This window comes from Danio rerio, chromosome 10 (assembly GCF_049306965.1).
Source record: "Danio rerio strain Tuebingen ecotype United States chromosome 10, GRCz12tu, whole genome shotgun sequence".
Lineage (NCBI taxonomy): Eukaryota > Metazoa > Chordata > Actinopteri > Cypriniformes > Danionidae > Danio > Danio rerio.
The window spans coordinates 37,378,339-37,402,220 of record NC_133185.1 but is presented as its reverse complement, the minus strand read 5'-3'; the positions used below and the strand labels follow the sequence as shown (position 1 = coordinate 37,402,220).

Sequence of the window (23,882 nt, the reverse complement as noted above, 5' to 3'; positions counted from 1 at the left end):
AAGATCCCACAGAGTTGTAAAAAGAGAAGAGAATGTGAGGCATATTATAAAGCAGACGCGCTCTGTTTTTACAAGTGCGGGTCAGAACAAAGCTGTTTTATTTTTTTTAACCAGACAGTCTTGCTTTGATTTTTCTCTCTTTCCACTCATCTTCCCTCATCTTCCCTTTTTTATTTAACTGAAGTGGAAAAGAACAGACAAGAATCAGCTCTTTAAAGGAACCGTTCACCCAAAAATCCTCATTGTTTACTCCTCCCTCATGAGGACAATCTGAAACAGTTTCTTCAATTTTCAGCCGTGGAATAAAAACAAGATATAATTTTTTGATGTCAGTGTGTGTGTGCGTGCGTGCGTGTGTGTGTCTTTGTCTGTACAGTTTATGAGTAAGTATTTAAAATAACCATTACACCAGCTTTTATTGTCACATAATCTGTCAGATATAATACTAATGGGATAATTTAATGATAATTTTTTGTTTATTTTAATATTGTTCATGCTGTAACAGTTCTGCTTATGAGAATAATGACAGTGGTCGTTAGAATAAATTAAACTTAATTCTGTACTATTTTTTATCATTTATCTTATTGTGCTACAAGTTCTCACATGAACATTACAACATTAAAAGCATTGTATATTATTATTTATAAACAAACTAAGTATTGTAGCTAAATTCTATTCTATCATTACCGTAACTGTATTGAACAACAAATTACTAACATTTCACAATTTCTTAATTTATACTGATGTATGTTTATTGCATAACATATTTAATGATCTTGCGCCACCACCTCTCAAACAATGGGTGATTTTCTGCAAGGACAATATACAGTAAGACTGACTAGGTCATCAGTAGGCGGACTTGGAATCTGCGCATGCTGAAATCAGCAGATTTCCACAGATTTTTAGCTCATCCTTGAGTCTGTTTCTTTACTTGTGTAAATGTGTGTACATTTATATTTATTCAGTTTTTAAATTAATGTCGGCAATATTATTGAGTGCTATGAAAATGTTCATATAATAATATTCATAAGGTACAGTAACATTGAAAAATACAGTACAAAACATACAGAAATACTGAATCATGGTGTCTGCATAATATAATTTCTTTCCAGAATTCTTTCATAAATTTATAAATAGTTACCTAAAAATATATAAATGTGGGCGCGACAGAGACTCAGTGGTTAGCAATATCCCCTGAAAGCAAGAAAATCGATAGTTCGAGGTCCGACTGGTCCAGTTGGCATTTTTGTGTGGAGTTTCCATGTTCTCCTCGTGTTTGCGTGGGTTTCCTCCACAACCCAAAGACTGTGGATGTTTCCCAGTACTGGATTGTGGCTGAAAGGGCATCCTCTGTGTAAATCATATGCTGGATGAGTTGGCAGTTCATTCCACTGTGGCATCCCTGATGAATAAAGGGACTAAGCTGAAGGAAAATGAATGAAAGAATGAATAAATGAATGATTGAAAATGTACCGTAGTGTTTGAGTGTGTGTGTGAATTCACTGCGTGAAATGTATGTTGGAATAGTTGGTGGTTCAATTCGCTGTGGCGACCCTATCAGGGACTAAGCTGAAGGAAAATGAATAAATAAATATATTTTTATACATTTTTATATTTTATTTTTTGCCATTATTCAACTTTTTAAATTATGACAGTAGCTGGACAGTCGGAAATAATTAAAAACAGGATCAGGAATGGTCCATGAGCCAGGACTCAAACTCAAGACAAAGTGCAATGGTGTAATACTGTGTGTCAGCAGATAGCCCGTGAGGCTAAATGCATAACTGTTCAAAACAAATCAATGCCTTTACTGTCACTTTTAATCTTATGTTCTTGCTAAATAAAACTTTAATCTTTCCAACCCCAAACCCTTGAACGTTAGATATTTTCAGTATATATATATATATTAATATTTATAGGTGCCATTTTTAAGACAGAGACCTGAGGCACACCACACTTTCTGTCTGTTCTTCTTTTGATCCGTCTACAGAGGGAATTTAAAATCTCCTCCTCTCTTTATTTCTCTCGCATTGATCTCTATAGCTTTCAGGCTACTTTTAATCTTTTCTCTTTCCTATGGATATTATGTCTGAAACAAAAAGGTAGACAGCAGTGTTGCATAGAAGTGGGGCTGACATATGCATTCCTCTGCAGCTGGTACACATTCATACCTTCTGTGAAAAAAATGGCTTTGATGACATGAAGGTGGTGCGGCCATGCAGGCTTGTATTGTTGAAAAATGTCTGAACACCATCAGCAAAACCCTTCGAGCCTGTTAATCTAGGCGGAGTGTATCTCTTTCCAGCAAATCAGATGGAGATTTACTGTTCCGTTTCCACTGAATGTGCACAAACATGCAGTGCCAGATTTCTGCACGTCAGTCCGAGACCATATTATTTTAAAACCTTCATAATTTAACGGTTTTAATATGCATTTTTTTGAGCTGTTTCAGGGTGTGTGTTCAATCCGGGACACTTTTAGCTTACTTTTGATTTCAGCGTTTTCATTTTATTCATTCATAGCTTAGTCTCTTTATTTATCAGTGGTCACCACAGAGGAATGAACCGCCAACTTATCCAGCATATGTTTTGGGCAGCAGATGCCCTTCCAGCTGCAACTCATCACTGGGAAACATCCATACACACTTAATTACACACATACACTACGGCCAACTTAGTTTATTCAATTTGCCTGTAGCGCATGTTTTTTGACTTGTGGGGGAAACCGTAGCATGAACACAGGGAGAACATGCAAACTCAGAAATGCCAAATGACCCAGCCGAGGCTCGAACCAGCGACTTTCTTGCTGTGAGGCGACAGTGCTAACCAATGAGCCACATATTTTATACTTATAAGTTGATACGTATAAGTATAATGCAAGATTATTAATGCAATATTTCCATATAACAAAAGCGTGTGCATTATGTGTAATATGTTTGTTATTTAGTTAGTTATAATGTTTGAATTTTGTCATATTATATATTGCTTATTTTATTGTTGCAGACCCGGAATTATGATTATTATTATATGTTGAATGTGCATTTGCGTGTGTGTGTGTGTGTGTGTGTGTGTGTGTGTGTGTGTGTATGTATGTATGTATGTATGTATGTATGTATGTATGTATATATGTATATATATATATATATATATATATATATATATATATATATATATATATAAATGTGTGTGTGTGTGTGTGTGTGTGTGTGTGTGTGTGTGTGTGTGTGTGTGTGTGTGTGTGTGTTTATGGACAGATAGATGGATGGATGGATGGATGGATGGATGCATGATAGATAGATCGATTGATCCAGGGTGTCCACGTGGTCTTAAAAAGTTTAAAATGTCCTAAATTTCAAAAACAACATTTTAGGGCTTAAAAGGGTCTTAAAGGACTTAAATCATTTTAAACATCTTAATTTTTCTTTGTTCATGTAAAGCTACTCAATCTGTACAACTAAAAATAAAAAGTAAACATTTAACCAAAGTTTTTTTTTTTTTTTTTTACTTTATTTACCAATTTGGTTTCATTATCTTTCTTAAAAAAAATGTTGATGTGTTTGAAAAAAATGTGCTTGAATTTTAATGGGGCAGGTAAAAACATGTTCCATTGGCCATTAGAAAAAACCCTTATAAACCTAAACTTGAATTCATAATGATTTTAAGAGGTCTTAATTTTGTCTTTGTGAAATCTGCAGAAACCCTGATATATAATATAAAAAATATTTATCATTATAGAATATAATTATAGAATATTTATTGACAAATATGAAATGACAAGTCAATGAAAATATGGCTATAAAATATTATATAGATGTATATATTTATAGCCTGCAGGTATTGTTTTACCTTTGTTCCAGATCCATAAATTCTCTCTAAAGATATAATAAATGAAATCATTAATAAAATGCTGTTTTATTGTTTTATTGACTCTTGTGTTCTTACCATCATATGTGTTTTATTGTGTAATTTTGTTTTAATATTATAACGCACTTTTGGACAGCCTCCTGGTTGTAAAACGGTGCTATATAAATAAGGTTGTTGATTGATTAATTTAATTGATAAATTTTTAGGTCAAAGCAAACAACAAAATGTGCAAATCATTTTAGCATTAGTGTGAAAATGATTCAACATTGCAACTGTCGTTAGTTAAAATATTACAATTCTAAACTTCCATATTCATGTACAAATGTTAAATGTGAACACTATTTTATGCGTGTGTGCGCTTTTATACAGGTTCATAGGGCCACATGTCCAACAAACATGCTCAAGTCCAATTATAAACAAGTATGACATCATAAAAATACATCTTTATACACATTTTGTAATCTAAGCATGCCTTATCTTGCTTACCAATCATACAGAATTCAAGTTTCAAGGAGTGTTTTTGATTATACAGTCTTGTCTCTTTTTATTATTACACTGAGCAGTTACATTCACTTAAAAAAACCCTACAAGCATTTTTCGGTTCTCAATTAGTTTTATTTCGCCTGTAGAGGAAATGTTCTTCCAATGATGAAAGACTATATTTTGCGGCAGTACAATTTAATAGACTGCCATCAAAACGAGACACACCTTCGCACCTGTACAAACACACACACACATAAGTCTACCTGTTTATTCACCTCCTCCTTCTCTTCTCTCCACCTGTCTCTCCAGAAGAGGCGTCATCCACCAAACAGCAGGATCTGGAGTCTGAACGCACCACTTTGACCGACCTGCAGAAGGAATGCACCGCCAAAAGGTGAGCTTTTGTCAACCTGCAATTATGCATCCCACTCTTCTCTCGTTTTCATCCCTCGTTCTCCCTCGCCTCCAGTCCAGTGGTCTCACATCTGTCTGGCATTAAAGATGATGGGCCGCAGAACGGGCTTCTTTTTCATCCTGATGCTTTTTCTGAGCATTTTTGAGGCCATGCGGGATGTATTTTTCGATCAGTGTGACATTAGGCAGATGGTGTTGTGCCAGTGCTGATGGATTTGACAGGACCTGAGGGTCACACACAGTGGGTTGACCTGTGAAATAATGCTTTTTGAATGTCTGACGGTGTTTCTTGATCTTGTCTACTGCAACAGACTTTGGTAATGCTGACTTATAGATTGATATTAGTCTTTTTAAGAATAGTTGCTAGTATTTTTTTCTCCTCCAAAATTGTGAATTTATTTTAAAACTGTTAGCCACGGTAGGAAAAAAATACTATAGAAGTTGCCAACTTCCAACGTTCATCAAATAATTCTACTTTTATGTTCAACAGAAGAAAGAAGTTTGAATTATCCCTTAAATGCTAATGTTGTCATCTGCAAAGTTGCAGATTAACTTTGTAGAATATTCAATTATTTATAAAATATTCATGAATTTCCGTTTTGTGTGTTCAAAATATAATAAATTTTGGTTTTCAACAATGATTGTTTCTGCAACCTTAAAAAACACTTGATCTTTTTTTTCCTCCATGGTAAATAAATTGCATCTTAATAAATGTCAGCAGATTGCATTTACATATGCATACAAATACATAATAATACAATAAAATTAAAATATTTGTCATTTAATTTATTTGGTATCATTTTTCATCGAGGCTCCATTAGTTCACTGTGAGTTGATTGAAAATCGATTCAAATATGGGACAATTCAAACCGGTAGAAATGTTGATCGAGTCGAGATACATGTTTTGAACAAAGGGGGCGCTGTGTTTACAGGCTCAAACTCGCTTTACCTGCATCCATGGCGAGTAAGAGGTGGGGTGGCAGAGTAAAATGACCAGACAAGCACAAACTGTGTGCAAATACTGCAAAACGAAGTTTACTTTCACTAACAGAACGACAAATATGATAACAAATATGATAACACATAGTGGAAAAACTACTGTCACAGACGTCTATATGCCAAAAAACTATTAATAAACCAAACCACGAAAACCAGGATGTGCAGCTCCGCTTGCTCCGACGAGTGCTATGGAGATCACACGGTGCACCAGTGTTTTCATAGTGAAAGTGTGAAGATGTTTTTCAGACTGAGAGTGAAAGTTATTCTGTTGCAGAAGCAGGTATTAAATTAATTTGTCCACTCAAATTTTCAAATTAGTTTATGTATATTTTAAAAATTTGCTTCTTAAAATTGAATATTTAAAAATGTTCAAGATTTTCTCTTCTTAAGTGTATCACACTGATACTTATACTGATTAATTATACAAGTAATATTAATCTTTCACCTTCACAATCATGTTTAACTCCTGTTTTTACGGTTCAGTTTTAGTGATCTTCATATTGACGATGGTTTTCGGAAACACACACAGACCATTAAAAAGTTCTTGCCATATAGCCCTGTATAAGTCTGAAATTTCACTCTTAATAGTCTTAAATTTGACATGGTGAAACCTGCAGAAACCCTCACATAAATAAAATAGCGACTAAATAGATTTGACAAAATAGTCTTTACAACACTATTTACAAAGTTAAAAGCGTACAAAGCTGAATCACAATCCCCAACATAGTCGAGACATGCAATCCACTTGTTAAGTTGCAATGTATCGGTGACGTATGGAGTACTGTTTCTGGGTCCAAGCCGCTACTCATTTGAATTGACAAAATATTTGTATCTTGTAATGTGAGGTAACGTGTATTTATATAGCGCATTTATTGTGTATGGCCATACACCCAAAGCGTTTCACAATCATGGGGGGGGGGGTCTCTCCACACCTCCACCAGTGTGCAGCATCCACTTGGAGGATGCGACGGCAGTCACAGGACAACGGTGCCAGTGCGCTTACCACACACTAGCGATTGGTGGAGTAGAGAGACAGTGATAGAGCCAATTCGGTGAAAGAGGATGATTGGGAGGCCATGATCATAAGAGCCGATAGAGGGAATTTGGCCAGGACACCGCGGTTACACCCCTGCTCTTACACGAGGGAGCAGGGTGCCATGGGATTTTTAATGACCACAGAGAGTCAGGACCTCTGTGTAACGTCTCATCCGAAAGACGGCGCCCACTGACACTGTAGTGTCCCCTTCACTTTACTGGGGCATTAGGACTCACACAGACCACAGGTTGAGCGCCCCCTGCTGGCCTCACTAACACCACTTACAACAGCAACTTAGTGTTCCCTAGTGGTCTCCCATCCAGGTACTGACCAGACTCAGCCCTGCTTAGCTTCAGTGAGTAACCGGTCTTGGGCTGCAGGGTGACATGGCCACTTTTTAGTCCTATCACTCATTAAAGTAAATTTTATCTAAAATCATGGTGTATACATCGGCCTCTGGACTTACTGCATCACAGACACCAATATTTTAACAATTTATATAAAAAAAAATCACTTTCTGGCCATCGGACATTAGGCATGGACATATATATTGCAAACATTATTTTGGAAAGTATTACATCGCTTTCTAAATGTTTATTATTACCATTTGATAAGTCTCCCCATCCAGTTTGATATAGCACTTGCACCCGGAAGCCGCTTCGCGTGACGTCACACTTAACAAGGTCAGATAAACTGGAAGTAGAAAAAATTGATGTTACAGTAATATTGAAAACCAGTACCCATGGTAGGAAAAAAATAGAAGTTCCACATTCAACATTTTTGTGTTCAACAGAAGACAGAAATGTAATATTGTCTGAAATTATCCTTTAAATGTGGAATACATTTCAAAAATCTAAATAAATACACATATTAATTCATCCCTTTTAAACGACCGCCACCGGAACCACACACATTCAGACAGCTGTCTCTGGGTGTAGATTCACATCTCCTGCTTTTTTTGGCTCATTAGAGAGCCACTTCCAGTAAAGACGGCTCTAGTTATGTTCACAGTTTAGCAGTGGTGGGATGGGGATTTGGGTGGTGGCGTAGAGCAGGCCTGCTGGACCCACATGGAAGGTCGATCCTTCAAACCTCATCATTATTTCCTTCCTGTTGGAGACTGTAAATGAACACCACATTACGCTCCATCATTACTCTTCATCTTCCTCCTGGAGTCGCAGAGCGCAGTAGCTGAACGCTCAACATGAAAAGTCAACATTTTCTCAACCCCTGGCACTTGCAGACCCAGACAGATCTTGGGTTTATTGTGGCCATTCTGAGGTAATGATGTGTTGCCCGCCTGACAAATGTGCCTGGACCACTGGAGGACTGATGATGATGATGATGATAAAGAAATTTATGAATATGATGAAGATGATGATGAAGAATATTAATTTCATGAAAATGATGATTATTATAATGAATAAGAAGACGATGAAGATGATGACTATGAATAAGATGAAGATGATTATGAATAATGAGATGACAAAGAGGTTGTTGATGATAAAATGAATAATGTGATGATGATGAAGATGAAGAAGATGATGAAGATGGAGATTATGATAAAGATTATGATGAAGAATATTAATTATATGATGATGATGAAAATGATGAAGAAGATTGAGATAATGATGAAAATGGTGAATATGAATAACAATATTAAAATTATTAATAATAATAATATAATGATGATGATGATGATGATGATGATGATGCAGATTATGATTATGAATAAGATGAAGATTATGAATAATAAGATACAGAAATTGATGATATGATAAATGTGATGATGACGAAGATGATGATGAAGCTGGAGATGTTGATGATCATGATAATGAAGAAAATGATGAACATGATGAAGATGATAAAAACTATTCATTATACGATGATGAGGATGATGAAGATTATGATGATTAATAATTAGTTGATGATGAAGAAGATGGAGATGAAATGAAAATGGGGAATATGAATAATAGTAATATGATGATGAAGATGATTATGAATAAGATGATGATGATAATGAATAATAAGATGACGAAGAAGTTGATGATGATAAAATGTTGAATAATAATAATAATGAATAATAAGATGCTGATGATGAAGAATACAAAGATGAAGATGATGATGAATAAGGTCAAGAGGATAATGACAATGATGAAGTAGATGATGATGAAGAAGAGGATGATGATGATGAAAATAATAATTATAATGTGATGAAGATGATGACTTTAAGAATGACGACCATGATGAAGAAGAGGATGATTAAAAAGAAAAAGAGGATGATGATGATAAAGTAGAAGATGATGATTGAGGATGATGATAATGATAATGAATAAAATGATGACGAAGAAGTTGATGATGATAATAATATAAAATTTAATGAAGAAGACAAAGATGATTATGAGTAATAATAAGGTGAAGAAGATGATATTGAAGAAGGTGATGATGGGGTCAGAGCAGAGGAAGTTCATGGTGATTTGGCAGTCATGATATTGAGCGGCTCTTACTAATACTAGATTACAGATGGTGCAGCGCTTCATTAGCAAAAAGAACATCCTGTAGCTAAACTAATGTAAACATTGCAGTCAATTCCTCTGCCTCTTCTTTTTCTCCCTTCTCTCTTTTTAACTTTCTTTGGCTTCAAAGCGTATTTAACTGAAGTCACACTTGAAGTCAGATTATTATTTTTTAAAATTTAGATAAATGTAATTATCAAAGCAAGCAACATCAAATACACAAATGCCATTGGAGTTTTTTTTAATGGTTAGCTTCAAGTTTCTGAATCATTGTTTTTGAAACAATGATCCCAAGTTTGTGAGCACACAGGTTTCCTTAAATATTATGTGCACTTATTTATATATATATATATATATATATATATATATATATATATATATATATATATATATATATTAGGGATGTAACGGTATCAGAATTTCACGGTACGGTAATACCTCGGTATGAATGTCACGGTACGGTATTTATTGAATCATTTACAGGAAAAAAAAAACTTTTGAAAATACTCCAAAAAAGTGCCAAAAGTGTCAATGACATACAAATTAGTCATCTATCTGTTAGCTTTGAAACAGGAACTTCAATTTTAATAACAAAAAATTATTAAACCATGTAAAAAAAAATTAAGTTTCAATTTAGTATTGTTGAAAACTCATCACATTCAACATTTAATCACTCACTTAGATAGAGATGGGTTTAAAGGAAAATTATCATATAATTATAATCTGGTAAAAGCTGGTATTTCTGGGCATTTACAATGTCCCCTGCAACAGAAAAACCCCTCTCATTTGGGACTGAGGTTTCTGGGACAAGAGAGATATGACTTGGTCCATGTTGACAGCAGTGGGGTAACGTTGTGCATTGTCTTTCCCCCACTTGAGAAGACAAACCATGAGTGAGATAGAGGTCTCTTTGCGGTACAAGTCAATGTCTGCATCAATATGAACAGTGTGCTGTGTTTCTGCAGTCCCCATGACTGTTATTAGTCGTATTCCCCAACTTGCAGGCACGTGCACACATAGGGCTCAACCTGTGCAGTGCACATGCCCTTTTTAGTCTTGGATAGAAAATGCCCTTCCAAAACGATCAAAAGTGCCCCCGCGACGCGACACAACCTCCGTCCAGTCCAGCCCTTCAGTAGGCGCGCGATAACACCTCTCTTGAGTATGCGCGCTCAACCCCCCCTCGGCGCTTTTTCAATACGCGCGCCACAACACAGCTGATCAGAACGCGCGCGACAGCACCGCTATTCAGCACGCGTGCGGCGACAACACCCGCTTTAGGTTCGATCATTTCCATCTTTTTTTCATCTCCGCTACTAGCAGCACACTCCATTTCCGCATTACTGGATCTGTAGCGACAACAGACCGCAAAGGATTATGGCCATGCCGGGGCTGATGGGAAATGAAGTTTCAGCTACCTCCCGTTTGCTTCATTCGCCTGAGCAAATTTTCTCAGAAGACCTATAGTTTTACCGAGTCATGCGACTTCGGTAATATCGAAAAAATTTAATATTGCGGTATGACGGTATTTACAATACCGTTACATCCCTAATATATATATATATATATATATATATATATATATATATATATATATATATATATATATATATATATATATATATATTTATTTTACAATTTAGATTTATTATTTAATTGAAAGATTACATATGAGTAATATTAATTGATTGTAATTACTTTATAATTATGTACTGTATGTCTCCATTAATATTGTAAAGTGATTTTTTTGGAATAATTATTTGGTGTAAAATAAAAAAAATATATATGCAATTTTTAGATTAATCTTACATTTTTCTGACATTATTATTATTAATATTATTATTATTATTATTATTATTATTATTATTAATATTTAACATTGTATGCCTGTTATACCTAATATAAATATACAGTAAATTATGTCACATAAAGTGTATGAAATAAAGATTTAACACATGATTTTTAATTTAATTTGTTATATAAACGTAGAGTTGGTTTTATGCCATAAACAATCTTGAATAAAGATAATATCAAATAAAGGCTGTCAAATACAGATTATTTAATATTATTGTTGTTTTTTGTATAATAACATTTTGTATAAATTTCTCTGTTTACAGCTGATTAAAGTACTTTGTAAAAAAAAAAAAAAAAAAAAAAAAACTTGAATTTCTTGTGTTTGTTCTTCAACAGAGAGCTGTTTCTAAAGTCTAAAGCCCAGCTCACCTTCCGCTGCCGGCAGCTCATATCAGAGCTTTCCTACATTTATCCCATTGATGTGGTGAGTCTTCAACTCCATACACACACACACACACAACTTCAAGCCATCTCGTGTTGTGCTGATGGCTGGAACGCGAGGCATGCTGGGAATGTTCGTGGTCAGAGATCTTTGTGGACTCTGGCGTTACTGGCTTTCATGCCGATCTAGAACTACTGTTCAGTGCCTGCTGCCAGTCAAATCAGTTTACAAAATAAAGCCACAGAAAATGAGCAGAAAACCGCAGTCAGACCAGAATGTCCTCAGCCAAACAAATGAAGGATCTGATGCTTGTTTCCAGAATGCTGTGCTCACCGCTGCTCTTCTGCTCTTTCCTTTTTTTGTTTGCAGAACAATCAGAACGATTATGTGATTTGTGGCGTCAAATTGCCCAATTCTGAAGACTTTCAAGGTAAGTTTGGAGCTTGGCAGTTTATTATAAGTTCTGCATTAATGAGAAGCTTCTGCTTCTGTTTGTATATTTGTTTCTGGTCATCTTATTTTTTAGGGCTAGGTGATATGGCAAAGATGTAACCTTGATAATTACTTTCCATATTGTGCGATAACGATATATATGTTTTGATATAAGTTGTTAATGCTTCCAGATTTAAAAGAGGACCCCAACAACGACTGAAGCCACAAAAATTGGAGCGTCCATTTAATGGCATGACATATTTTCGGCCGATAAATTTTCAGTGTGCGAAAATTTGATAAATCTCGAAATGTATCGTGTTCGATACATCTTGAAAATTCGATACATCTTGAATCTCTTCATCTTGGTGGCCGAAAATTAGATATGAACACACTTTTAGATTCCCATTGTTGCACATTTCGGCTGTGTAATTGGCTCTTAGATCAATATGGAGTAAAAAAGTCTAGAGCTTATCATTTTTATTAACATACATTTTATTGCGATTCAATATAATTTATCAGCCCAGCCCTAGTATTTTGTTCTTTTAATGTCTGTGTAGTTTTTATATATTTATATTCTTAATGAAACAATGTTATATATAATAATAGTTTAAGTTATTTTTGTTTTGAGGTAAACTAATTGAAAATAAGAAATATTTACTTGACATGTAACCAAAATAATGTTCGACTAAATCTACATGTCACATAGGTAACTTATTTAGCAAATTTTTTTTTTAAATTGTTCTTTTAGAGTGTGTGTTTTTTTATAAATAGTAAATGTATGTGTTAATTGTATTGAAGTTTAAAAGTTTGAATTGCATAATTGTAGTTTATGAGCTTGTCTATGTCTGTGTTTGTGTGTGAGATTTCATATCAGGGCTGGAAATGAAACTTTTTACTTGGTAGCACAGGTGGTCCCAACTTAAAAAATTTAGGAGCACCAGAAAAAATGTAGGAGCACCCACAAAAAAATAAATGAGTACCACTGCAAATTGTATAATAACTAAATTACCGCAGTCAAGCTTCTTTGGGGATGATGTATATAGTGTTAGATTTTACATAGATTTTCCATCCATGCATCCATTCATGAATCCATCCATGAATCGATATCACTGATATCATTATTTGTAACTTAAGGTGGGTTTGAAAACCTGTCTAGCCTACTTTTCATTGCATCTTCCTCCATCAATCCATCCACCAATCCATCCATACATGCATTCATCAATGCATTAATCAATGCATCGATATCACTGGCACCATTATTTGTAACTTGAGGTGGGTTTGCAAACCTGTGTAGCTCACATTTGATTGCATCTTCCTCCATCCATCCATTCATCCATCCATCCATCCATCCATCCATCCATCCATCCTTCCATCTATCCATCCATCCATCCTTCCATCCATCCTTCCATCCATCCATCCATCCATCCATCCATCCATCCATCCATCCATCCATCCATCCATCCATCCATCCATCCATCCATCCATCCATCCATCCATGCATCAATATCATCAACACCATTATTTGTAACTTGAGGTGGGTTTGCAAACTTGTGTAGCCTACTTTTCAGTGCGTCTTCCTCCTTGCATCTATGCATCCATCCATGCATCAATATCATCGGCGCCATTATTTAAAACTTTAGGTTGGTTTGCAAACCTGTGTAGACTACTTTTCATTGCGTCTTCCTCCATCAATTCATCCATCCATCCATGCATCCATCCATTAATGCATCTATTCATGCATCCATCCATGCATCGATACCCTCGCCACCATTATTTGTAACTTTAGGTGGGTTTGCAAACCTCTGTAGCCTACTTTTCATTGCGTCTTTCTCCGTCCATGCATCCATTCATCCATGCATCTATCCATGCATCAATTTCATTGGTGCAATTATTTGTAACTTTAGTTAGGTTTGCAAACCCGTGTAGCCTACTTTTCAGTGCGTCTTCCTCAAAATTCAGCCGTTTGCATATCCCACGGTCATAAAAGCTCCCTGTCTTCTCACAGCAGAAAGCATTGAGTGATTGACAGCTAATATGAACCAATATAAGATCTATGCATCAGGGAAGAGCAATTCAGTATGTTTTTAGAAAAAAAAAATTAAACGGCACAATTGCTCAAAATGGTCGCAATTCAAGCCATCCATATAAATATTTACTGTCCTATATCAATGTTATTTTAATGGCACTAAGTAACTGTTTTGGTTTTTAATGATAGTTTAAATTGATGTTTATTTTGAGATTTTCTGTTTTAGGTTAAATTTTCTGTCATTTTTTTCTTTTGTTCTTTTCTATTTAAACAAATGTAAATAATGTTACTTTCATTTAATCAAAGTGAAAATAAGAAAAATAAAATAAGGAAAAATGTTTTGGTTACTTATAAAAAAATCTTTCAATTAGCATCTAAATAAAAAAACAAACAAACTTAAAATGTTATGCTTTTAGATTCAGCTAACTAGATTAACCCTGGGTTGCAATACAATGATGTATATCAGCAAAAAACAAATAGTCAAATAAAAATGACCAAGTAACTTTAAAGTGCCAGTTGATCAAAAATTGTATTTGTGCAGAGCCATAAATATTAGAAAAAAGTAATAAATAAAAAATATTTTTAAAAAGTGTCTGCTTTTACGATGCTGATTACCATGGTTTGCTGTCACTCTCTGAATTGACCAAAACCCCCATCAACAATCTGATCTAGACTCATCTTGAACCTCTGGTCGGTTCCGCTCGACTGGCTGAAATTCCCTTCATTTCTGGCCTTCTTCAGTCTGGCTGTAGATCACAGGCTCCAGGCCATCAATCAATCATGCTGTTCTGATCAGGAAAGCCTTCAGCTTGTGGTTTTGAGCAAGCCAGTTATTCAGCACAAACCCGTGGTTGGACCTTCTGACTTCTCACATTGTAGAAGAGAAAAGGATTTTATTAGGGCATTCATCTCCCACATCCCTATAGTTAGGCTTATGGGTTTTTTAATAGGGGGAGTGAATTGTGTTTGATGCCCACAAGTGATGTCCTTTGTTGTGCTGGCTGTTATTCATCTCATTTCCCATGTGTCCTTTAGGCAACACTGTATGTGTCGCAGGGAATCAGGTTTGGCTTTTTTCAGGCAGGGAGGTTTGACTTCAAAGGAAGCAAGAGGTTAATGGGAGCCAGGTTGAACCATGCACGCAAGGACACACATATTCACATACATGCATGTGCCGGCGTTCACATATTCATGTGGCTTTAACTTGGCATATTTAAAAAACACAAACAAAAAAACTATTTGTACACATGAAAGTTGCTTTATTATTACAGTGCCTGCATAAACTTATGACTAAATTATTTGCTGAACCTCTATGTTGTTTAATTGATCCATCCATCTATTATCCATCTGTCAATCATTTTTGCATCCTTCCATCCTTCCATCCATCCATCCATCATCCATCAATCCATCCATTCATCCATTCATTTAGCACTCTGTAATTATTTTTTTTAAATTTCTTCTATCAGTTGTTATATTGTTCTATGCATCATTTGTCATACAATCTATACATCCAATCAATCCATCCATCCATCCATCCATCCATCCATCCACCCATTTAATCCATCCACCCATTAAATTCAATCCAGACTAATCTATCCTATCCATCCGCCAATTTACCCATCCTATCCATCCATCCATCCATCCATCCATCCATTCATCCATCCATCCATCCATCCATCCATCCATCCATCCATCCATCCAATCCGATACATCCATTCAATCTATCCAGCCTACCCATGCATCCAATCCATAAATGCAATCCATCCATTCATCCATCCAAATTCGTCCATTCATCTATTCCTCTATGTTGTTTAATTGATCCATCCATCTATTATCCATCTGTCAATCATTTTTGCATCCATCCATCCTTCCATCCATCCATCCATCATCCATCAATCCATCCATTCATCCATTCATTTAGCACTCTGTAATTATTTTTTTTAAATTTCTTCTATCAGTTGTTATATTGTTCTATGCATCATTTGTCATACAATCTATACATCCAATCAATCCATCCATCATCCATCCATCCACCCATTTAATCCATCCACCCATTAAATTCAATCCAATCTAATCTATCCTATCCATCCGCCAATTTACCCATCCTATCCATCCATCCATCCATCCATCCATTCATCCATCCATCCATCCATCCATCCATCCATCCATCCATCCATACAATCCGATACATCCATTCAATCTATCCAGCCTACCCATGCATCCAATCCATAAATGCAATCCATCCATTCATCCATCCAAATTCGTCCATTCATCTATTCAAATCCATCCATCCATTCATCCATCCATCCATCCATCCATCCATCCACTCACTCCAATCCATCCACCCTAATTCAGTAAATCCATCCAATCCATCCATTTATGCATCCAATCAATTACATCCATCCAATCCATCTTGTCAACCCATCCATCCAACCATCCAAATACATCCACATCCATCCATCCATCCTTCCATCCATCCATCCATCCATCCATTCATCCATCTACCTATCCATCTATTCCAACCTATCCATTCATTTACTTCAATCCACTCTAATCCATCCATCCATCCACCCATCCCAATCAAATCCAATTAAATCCAGTACATCCATCCAATCCATCAATCCAATCCAATCCAATCCAATCCAATCCAATACATTCAATCCGTCCAATCCATTCAGTCTGCTCCATTCACTTCATCCAATCCCCGATCTAATACGATCCAAGTCAATCACAGAATTTAATCACACAAACCAATCCATCTCTTGTTCTTTTATAGTATGTTTTATTTTTCTTTTTTTCTGTCTATCATTCTGTCAATCTATCAAAGCTATATCTGTTTTTTATGGTTTGTTCTCTCATTTGTTTTGTTGTTTTGTCTGTCATTCATTTCATCCGTTTGTCCGCCATTAAATGACTTGTTAAAAATGCTGATTCATACAGTAATAAAAAACTAGCGACTTAATGAGTCATTGAATCATTAATTCAGTCCATTAAAAAATATTATATCCAAATTAAATATTTTTGTAAATAAAGTTAAACAATTAACATATTAAAAAATTATTTATTTTCTATTCAGAATCATTGCAAAACTATGATAATTTTTAAGCATATTTAGTGAGTTTGTGATTCATAATACAGAACAGTCTGTTCTAAGCTGAAAACCTTTTGTAAGCTAAAGTTTGTTAAGGATTGTGTCTCAACCATAAACACACATTAATAACAAAGCACAAGAAGTGTTTTTTTTACAGCCACATTTTAGTAAAAAAATCTTTTTACAACATGTAATAACAGGTTGACCCGTTGTCCTTCCAGCTGCTTGGCAACCAAATGTTTTTTACTCGGAATTTGGGGGTTTTATTTGAATTTGCCTAAAATGCATAGAAAGGTTGTCGTTCAGACAGTAATGGGGCCCATCTGAGTGATTTAAGATTGCATATAATTATTTAGGAAATGTACACGTTGGAGTGTTATTATACACATTTAAAGACCAAACACTAACATTAGCCGATCCTTGTTTTCAGGGTAGGTTTTAGCCTCTGGTGATGCCTTTGACCCCATCAGGAAAGGGTATCGCTGAGGTGAACTTAAGTTTTGCGTGGTATTAGGTTATTATGCAGCTCCCTGTAACTTAAAGACCCTCAGGAGACCTTCATCAACTACCATTGACTTAACAAACAGTCAATGATTTATAACTTCAGATTGGAGAGAATTAACTTAAATTGTTGTGACTCATCCTTTAAACCAGAACGTGCAAATCATGACCTCATCTGAAATGAATGTTGTAGTTGTAGTGTATAAACAAAATGATTTTTGAACTAATACATTTATTTAAAAAAAAAAAAAATTCTAATTGTACAAATCTTCTGTCTGTCTTTTATTTGTTGTGGTTCATTTTGTTATTCATGTTCTGCCATTCAATTTGTCCGCTCACCCATCCTTCCATCCGTCCGTTCATCCGTCCCATCCATTTGTTTGTTCCATTCATCCATCCCTTTGTTTCATTCGTTTCTTCCATTCATCCCTTTGTTTGTTCCATCTGTTTGTTCCATTCATCCACCCATTTGTTCCATTCATCCACCCGTTTGTTTCATCCATCCATCTGTTTGTTCCATTGTTCAATCCGGTTGTTTCATTCATCCACCAGTTTGTTCCATTTATCCATCTATTCCATCCATCGGTTTGTTCCATCCATTCCACCCATTCGTTTGTTCCATCCATCCATCCATCCATCCATCCATCCATCCATCCATCCATCCATCCATCCATCCATCCATCCATCCATCCATCCATCCATCCATCCATCCATCCATCCATCCATCTATCCATCCATCCATTAATCCATTTTTGTTCCATTAATCCATCCTTTTTCTATCCCTCCCTACTTTTACTACTTGTTTCTTCCATCCATCCATTTATTATTTGTTCTATTCATCTGTTTATCATTTCTTCCCTCCCTTCGTTTATCATTTGTTCCATCCCTCTCTCTGTTTATCATTTGTTCCGTCCATCTATTTATCATTCGTTTCATACCTCCCTTTGTTTATCTTTTGTTCTATCCATCCATCAGTCTATCTTTTGATCCATCCATCCATCCATCCATCCATCTTTTTGTCCATCCATCCATCCATCCATGCTAACTTTTGTCTTACCGTCCGTCCATCCATCCACTCATCCATCCATCCGTTTATCATTTGTTCCATGGCTCCCTACATATATCATTTGTTTTATTCATCCGTTTATCATTTTGTTCTGTCCTTCCATCTATCCGTCTATCTCTCTATCCATTTCAGTTATTCCATTCATCCATTTATCTTTTGTTCTGTCCGTCCATCCATCTATCTATCCATCTATCAATTGTTCTATCTATCCATTTATCATTTGTTTCATCCCTCCCTAAGTTTATCATTTGTTCTATCCATACATCAGTTTATCATGTTCCATCAGTTCTCAGTTTTTCCATCTATCCATTTATTATTTGTTCCATCCAACCATCCATCCATTTATCATTTGTTCCATCCTTCCAACCATCTTGTTCCGTTTGTCACTCTTTCTGTATTGGTAATAGAAGCGATGTCACACTGAAAATTTAAATCTCAAGTATTTGGTTGGAAAATGAAGTTTTATTCCTTCTTCATTCTTATGGTTAAATTTAACTCAGTATTTTCTTTATATCATTTAGCATTGAATTATTTTAATGAGTTCTATTTGCAAATCAGTCAAGTTTTCTATACAGAACATGTTCACATTTCCCCCTCCGTCTTTTTCTCTGTTCTCTGCAGCAAAGGATGATGGGAGTATTGCAGTGGCTCTTGGCTACACGGCACACCTGGTGTTGATGATTTCATGCTTCCTGCAGATTCCGCTCAGGTATCCAGTCATCCACAAGGGTTCCCGCTCCACTATTAAAGACACCATCACTGACAAACTCACAGAGAAGGAGAGAGAGTAAGAAAGCTTTTATGACATTCTTTGTGCTTTTATTAATGACCGAGTGTTTACATACACGTTCATAACTCCATCATGCTTTACTTGCATTGCCGGGTTATTTGTTTGGATATAAACCAGGACAAGTTATCTTCAATGGAACAAATTATATGATATCATGCATTTTGATTTTAATTATAACTTATTTAACCAAGTTAATTATGTTTCTAACTTAATTATTTAGGTTTGGAAGCTGTTTTTGTCAGTTTAATATATTTTATATTATAAGTTTAACCATAACGTTTATTTGAATATACACACAAAAAAAAAATGGGAAGTTGGGAAGTTTTTGTAAGTTATCGGCAAAGTTGGACATATATTTAAATATTGTTTACTCTTGTGCACTGTTTGTTACCACCCTTTTGTAATGTTCGGGATGAAAACATCCACTGAATTAAACCGCTGTAAAAATGCATCAGATAAATAATTTGCTTCATTTTTTTTGTTTGCATAAATCTGTTAATCAACCTCAGTCCTGATAAAAAATACTAGATTGTTTATAAAATTACAGTATTTTAACTCTTTAAATGCCAAATTCACAAATGATGTCACTCATTTAGTGAAAAACACACACACAAAATCTATTTAAAAAGTAATTGTGGAATGGATTTATTTTTCCTTTTATCACAGTCTTGGACATGTGAATGATTAGTAACAACATTGGCTTCGATGCATTGTTAGATTTTCATTTGTTCTCCCTAATTTACTGTTGGTGGCCTTATTTTTATTTATTTATTTATTTTTATTTTGCACCATTGACGTCCATTATAACCACATTTGATGGTACATAAATAGTCTTAGTTTTTGATTACTCCATGTAGTTCTGAAAGCTGAGATGCATATTTTGATTTTGTCAGATACATCAAGGTAAGTGTGTAAAGGTCACTCTCACACTCTTACACGCTCACAGACAAACACACACATTTTAATTAGCTGTTATACTCCATATAAAATCCAGAAACTAAGCTTTTTTCAACTGTAAAAATTGCAAGTTTTACCTCTTTCCCATAGAGAAAACCTCCAACAATGAAAAATGCATGATTATATAGTGTCATGGTTTTATAATAAAAAATGTGGTTATAATGGAATTCAATGGGGCAAAAACAGCCAACAACAGTAAATTAGGAAGAAAAAAATTTAAGTTTAAAAAAAAAAACAGTGCATCAAAGGCAATGTTGTTTCACGTCCAAGACTTTGATAAAAGATTTTAAAAATCCAGTCCACAATTACTTTTTATATTGAAATTTTGTCATTTTGTGTGTTTTTTCACCAATTCGATGACATCATTTGTAAATTTGTCAATTAAAGAGTTTTAAATCTTGTAATTTTCTATGCAATTTAGAGGTTTTGATCAGGACTGAGGTTGATTAACAGATTTATGCAAAAAAAAAAAAAAAAAATATATATATATATATATACACACATACATGTCTGATGCATTTTTACAGCAGTTTAATTCAGTCAAAGTATTACTCCCGAACAGAAGAAAAGGGTAGTAAATTTGCCCAGAGAGTATCATTGGGGCTTTTTTTTTTTTTTCAAAGCATTTTCTCAAAATTTGTGTCAAAATAAGATTTGTCACCAAAAATCATTCCACTAGCTGAAAAGTAGAAATAATGTTATGGTCATCCCCCCAGAATGGATGAAAACATCCTCATAAGGTTACATGGATGGATGGATGGTTGATACAGTACATAAGGTTTCATAATTTAAAATAGAAAACCAGCTAAAGCGAACCAATATACCTCCTGCACTTTCTAAAGAGGAATATTTCCACATATTTTTGCATTTGTGGTTTATGTGCGTAATTTGTGCACCTGTCTGGTTCAATATGTGTGTTCAGGCCTTCAGGGGTGGTTTAAAGGCCCTCTTGAATTAAACGCTACTCAAACGCAACAGGGTTCCAGCTTTCATGTGCCTGTCCTGTCGGGCCTGAGCCCTTCACCTAGCTTTCATCCATTCCTCTTTAACTCGCAGTCCTTTCATCTTTTTATCTCATCCTCCCTCTCTGTAGATTCAGCACATCTGCTTCTGTATGGGAGATAAATAGCATCCTCAAAAGAGAGGGTCATTGCATGCTTAGGTTTTTATTTACTGTAAGCATATTTGCGCATCGTACTACTTGATACATTCTGTTACATAAGTGGAACTGCAATACTTATGGGAGATAAGGTAGATCTACAGCTTTGATTACTTTAATTCTTTATGTTCCAGTTTTTTTTAATTGTTTTTTTATATATATATATATTTTTAAATCGTGACAACAGGAGTGATGGATACATTTGTTTACTGAGCTGTGAACATCATAAACACCATACATTTTTTAAATTTCTCTCTCTCTCTCTCTCTCTCTCTCTCTCTCTCTCTCTCTCTCTCTCTCTCTCTCTCTATATATATATATATATATATATATATATATATATATGTATGGATATATATATATATATATATATATATATATATATATATATATATATTTTTTTTATATATAATAATGAGACACTTTTTTCCTAAATTACCTTGCACATTCATTCATTTGTTCGTTCATTGGTTTATTTCTTTCTTTCCTTTCTCCGTTCCCTCCTCCCTTTTTTCTTTCCTTCCTTGCTTTTTTGTTCTTTCTTTTCTTTCTTTCTTTCTGCCTTCGTTCATTCCTTCCTTCCTCGCTTGCTCTTTCTTTCTTTCTTTCCTTCCTTTATTGTTTCTTTTATTCTTTTTTCTTTCCTTTGTTATTTCTTTTTTCCTTCCCTCTTTCTTTCTTTCTTTCTTTCTTTCTTTCTTTCTTTCTTTCTTTCTTTCTTTCTTTCTTTCTTTCTTTCTTTCTTTCTTTCTTTCTTTCTTTCTTTCTTTCTTTCTCTCTTTCTTTCTTTCTTTCTTTCTTCATTCGTTTGTTCCTTTCTCCATTCCTTCCGTTCTTCATTGTTACGTTCATTGTTTTGTTTGTTAATTTGTTTCTTATTTTGTTGTTTCGTTTGTTTATTCGTTCCTTCCTTCCTTCATTTATTGTTTCGTTCCTTCATTGTTTTGTTCATTCGCTCACTTATTTCTTCATTGTTTTGTTTGTTTGTTTCTTCCTTTATTGTTTCGTTCGTTCATTGTTTCATTCCTTCCTCCCTTCCTACCTTCCTTCGTTGTTTCATTCCTTCTTTTCTTCCTTCCTTTGTTGTTTCATTCATTTGTTGTTTCGTTCGTTTGTTGTTTCGTTCCTTCCTTCCTTTCTTTTACAATTTTTGCAAAATGCTCAGTTTCTCTGGAATTACAGTTGTAAGTGTTTAAGTAAAGCAAGTTTTTTTTATTTTGTAAACTACTAAAAACATTTATTCTGATAATGCATTATATTACAATTAGTAAAAAAAAAAAGGTGGCATGTTTTCATGCTTGTTTATATTCAGTTTTAGAGGGCACACCAGGGTGTCCACGGGGTCTTAAAATCTTACATTTCTAAAACAAATAAATGGTTTTGTTGGTCTTAAATTATTTTAAACAGGTCTTAATTTTCCTTTGTTCACTGAAAGCTTCCCACTCAGGCCAACAACACCCATCTAATCACCAACAATTCATATTAATAAAACAAAAGTTGCATTTATTAACTCTATCTACCAATATGGTTTAATTGTCTTGCTTACATCCTTACAATAGCATTTGTGTAAAAGGTCTCCATTTATTTATTTATTCATTTATTTATTTATTTATTTATTTATTTATTTATTTAGCTCTCCGGGTGAGGACACTAACCTGGACAGACTGCTGTCCTTACGTTTTTATTATAGTTTTTAAAAAATTCATTCATTTTCTTGTCGGCTTAGTCCCTTTATTAATCCTTTATTAATTATTCAGCAAGTTTTTATGCAGCAGATGCCCTTCCAGCCGCAACCCATCTCTGGGAAACATCCACACACACATTCACACACACACACACACTTATACACTACAGAAAATTTAGCCTACCCAATTCACCTTTACCGCATGTCTTTGGACTGTGGGGGAAACCAGAGAGCCTGGAGGAAACCTACACGAATGCAGGGAGAACATGCAAACTCCACACAGAAACGCCAACTGAGCTGAGGCTCGAACCAGCGACTTTCTTGCTGTGAGGCGACAGCACTACCTACTGCGTCACTGCTTCACCCCTTTTAAAAACTTGTCTTTAAAATAATGCTAAATAAAATATACTGTATGTATATAACTAGAATTTGCTTGTCAAGACACATTATTTGAAATATGTGGCTAAATTGTTATTATTATTTTTAAATGGGACAAGTAAAAATATTTTCCACTGGACATTAGAAAAAAATCTGGCACACTACTACTGTTTTGACTTTGATTGAATAACGTTGATTTTCAAATTTCATCACAACAAATTAAAACAGTATTTCTATGCCAGTGCTTTATT

General features: G+C 34.8%; 1 protein-coding gene across 5 annotated transcripts in view; it reads left to right on the top strand.

Annotated features, from left to right (window-relative positions):
* uvrag (UV radiation resistance associated gene) overlaps positions 1-23,882 on the top strand; it is a 230,272-nt gene that overhangs the window by 91,697 nt on the left and 114,693 nt on the right. For all 5 annotated transcript variants that reach the window (XR_012385850.1, XR_012385849.1, NM_201069.1 and 2 more), the window contains 4 exon segments: positions 4,656-4,740; positions 11,502-11,589; positions 11,917-11,977; positions 19,285-19,450. Coding sequence is in view for 3 of the 5 variants with exons in the window: in NM_201069.1 (NP_957363.1) it covers positions 4,656-4,740; positions 11,502-11,589; positions 11,917-11,977; positions 19,285-19,450 (400 nt within the window). In the remaining 2 variants the exon portion in view is untranslated.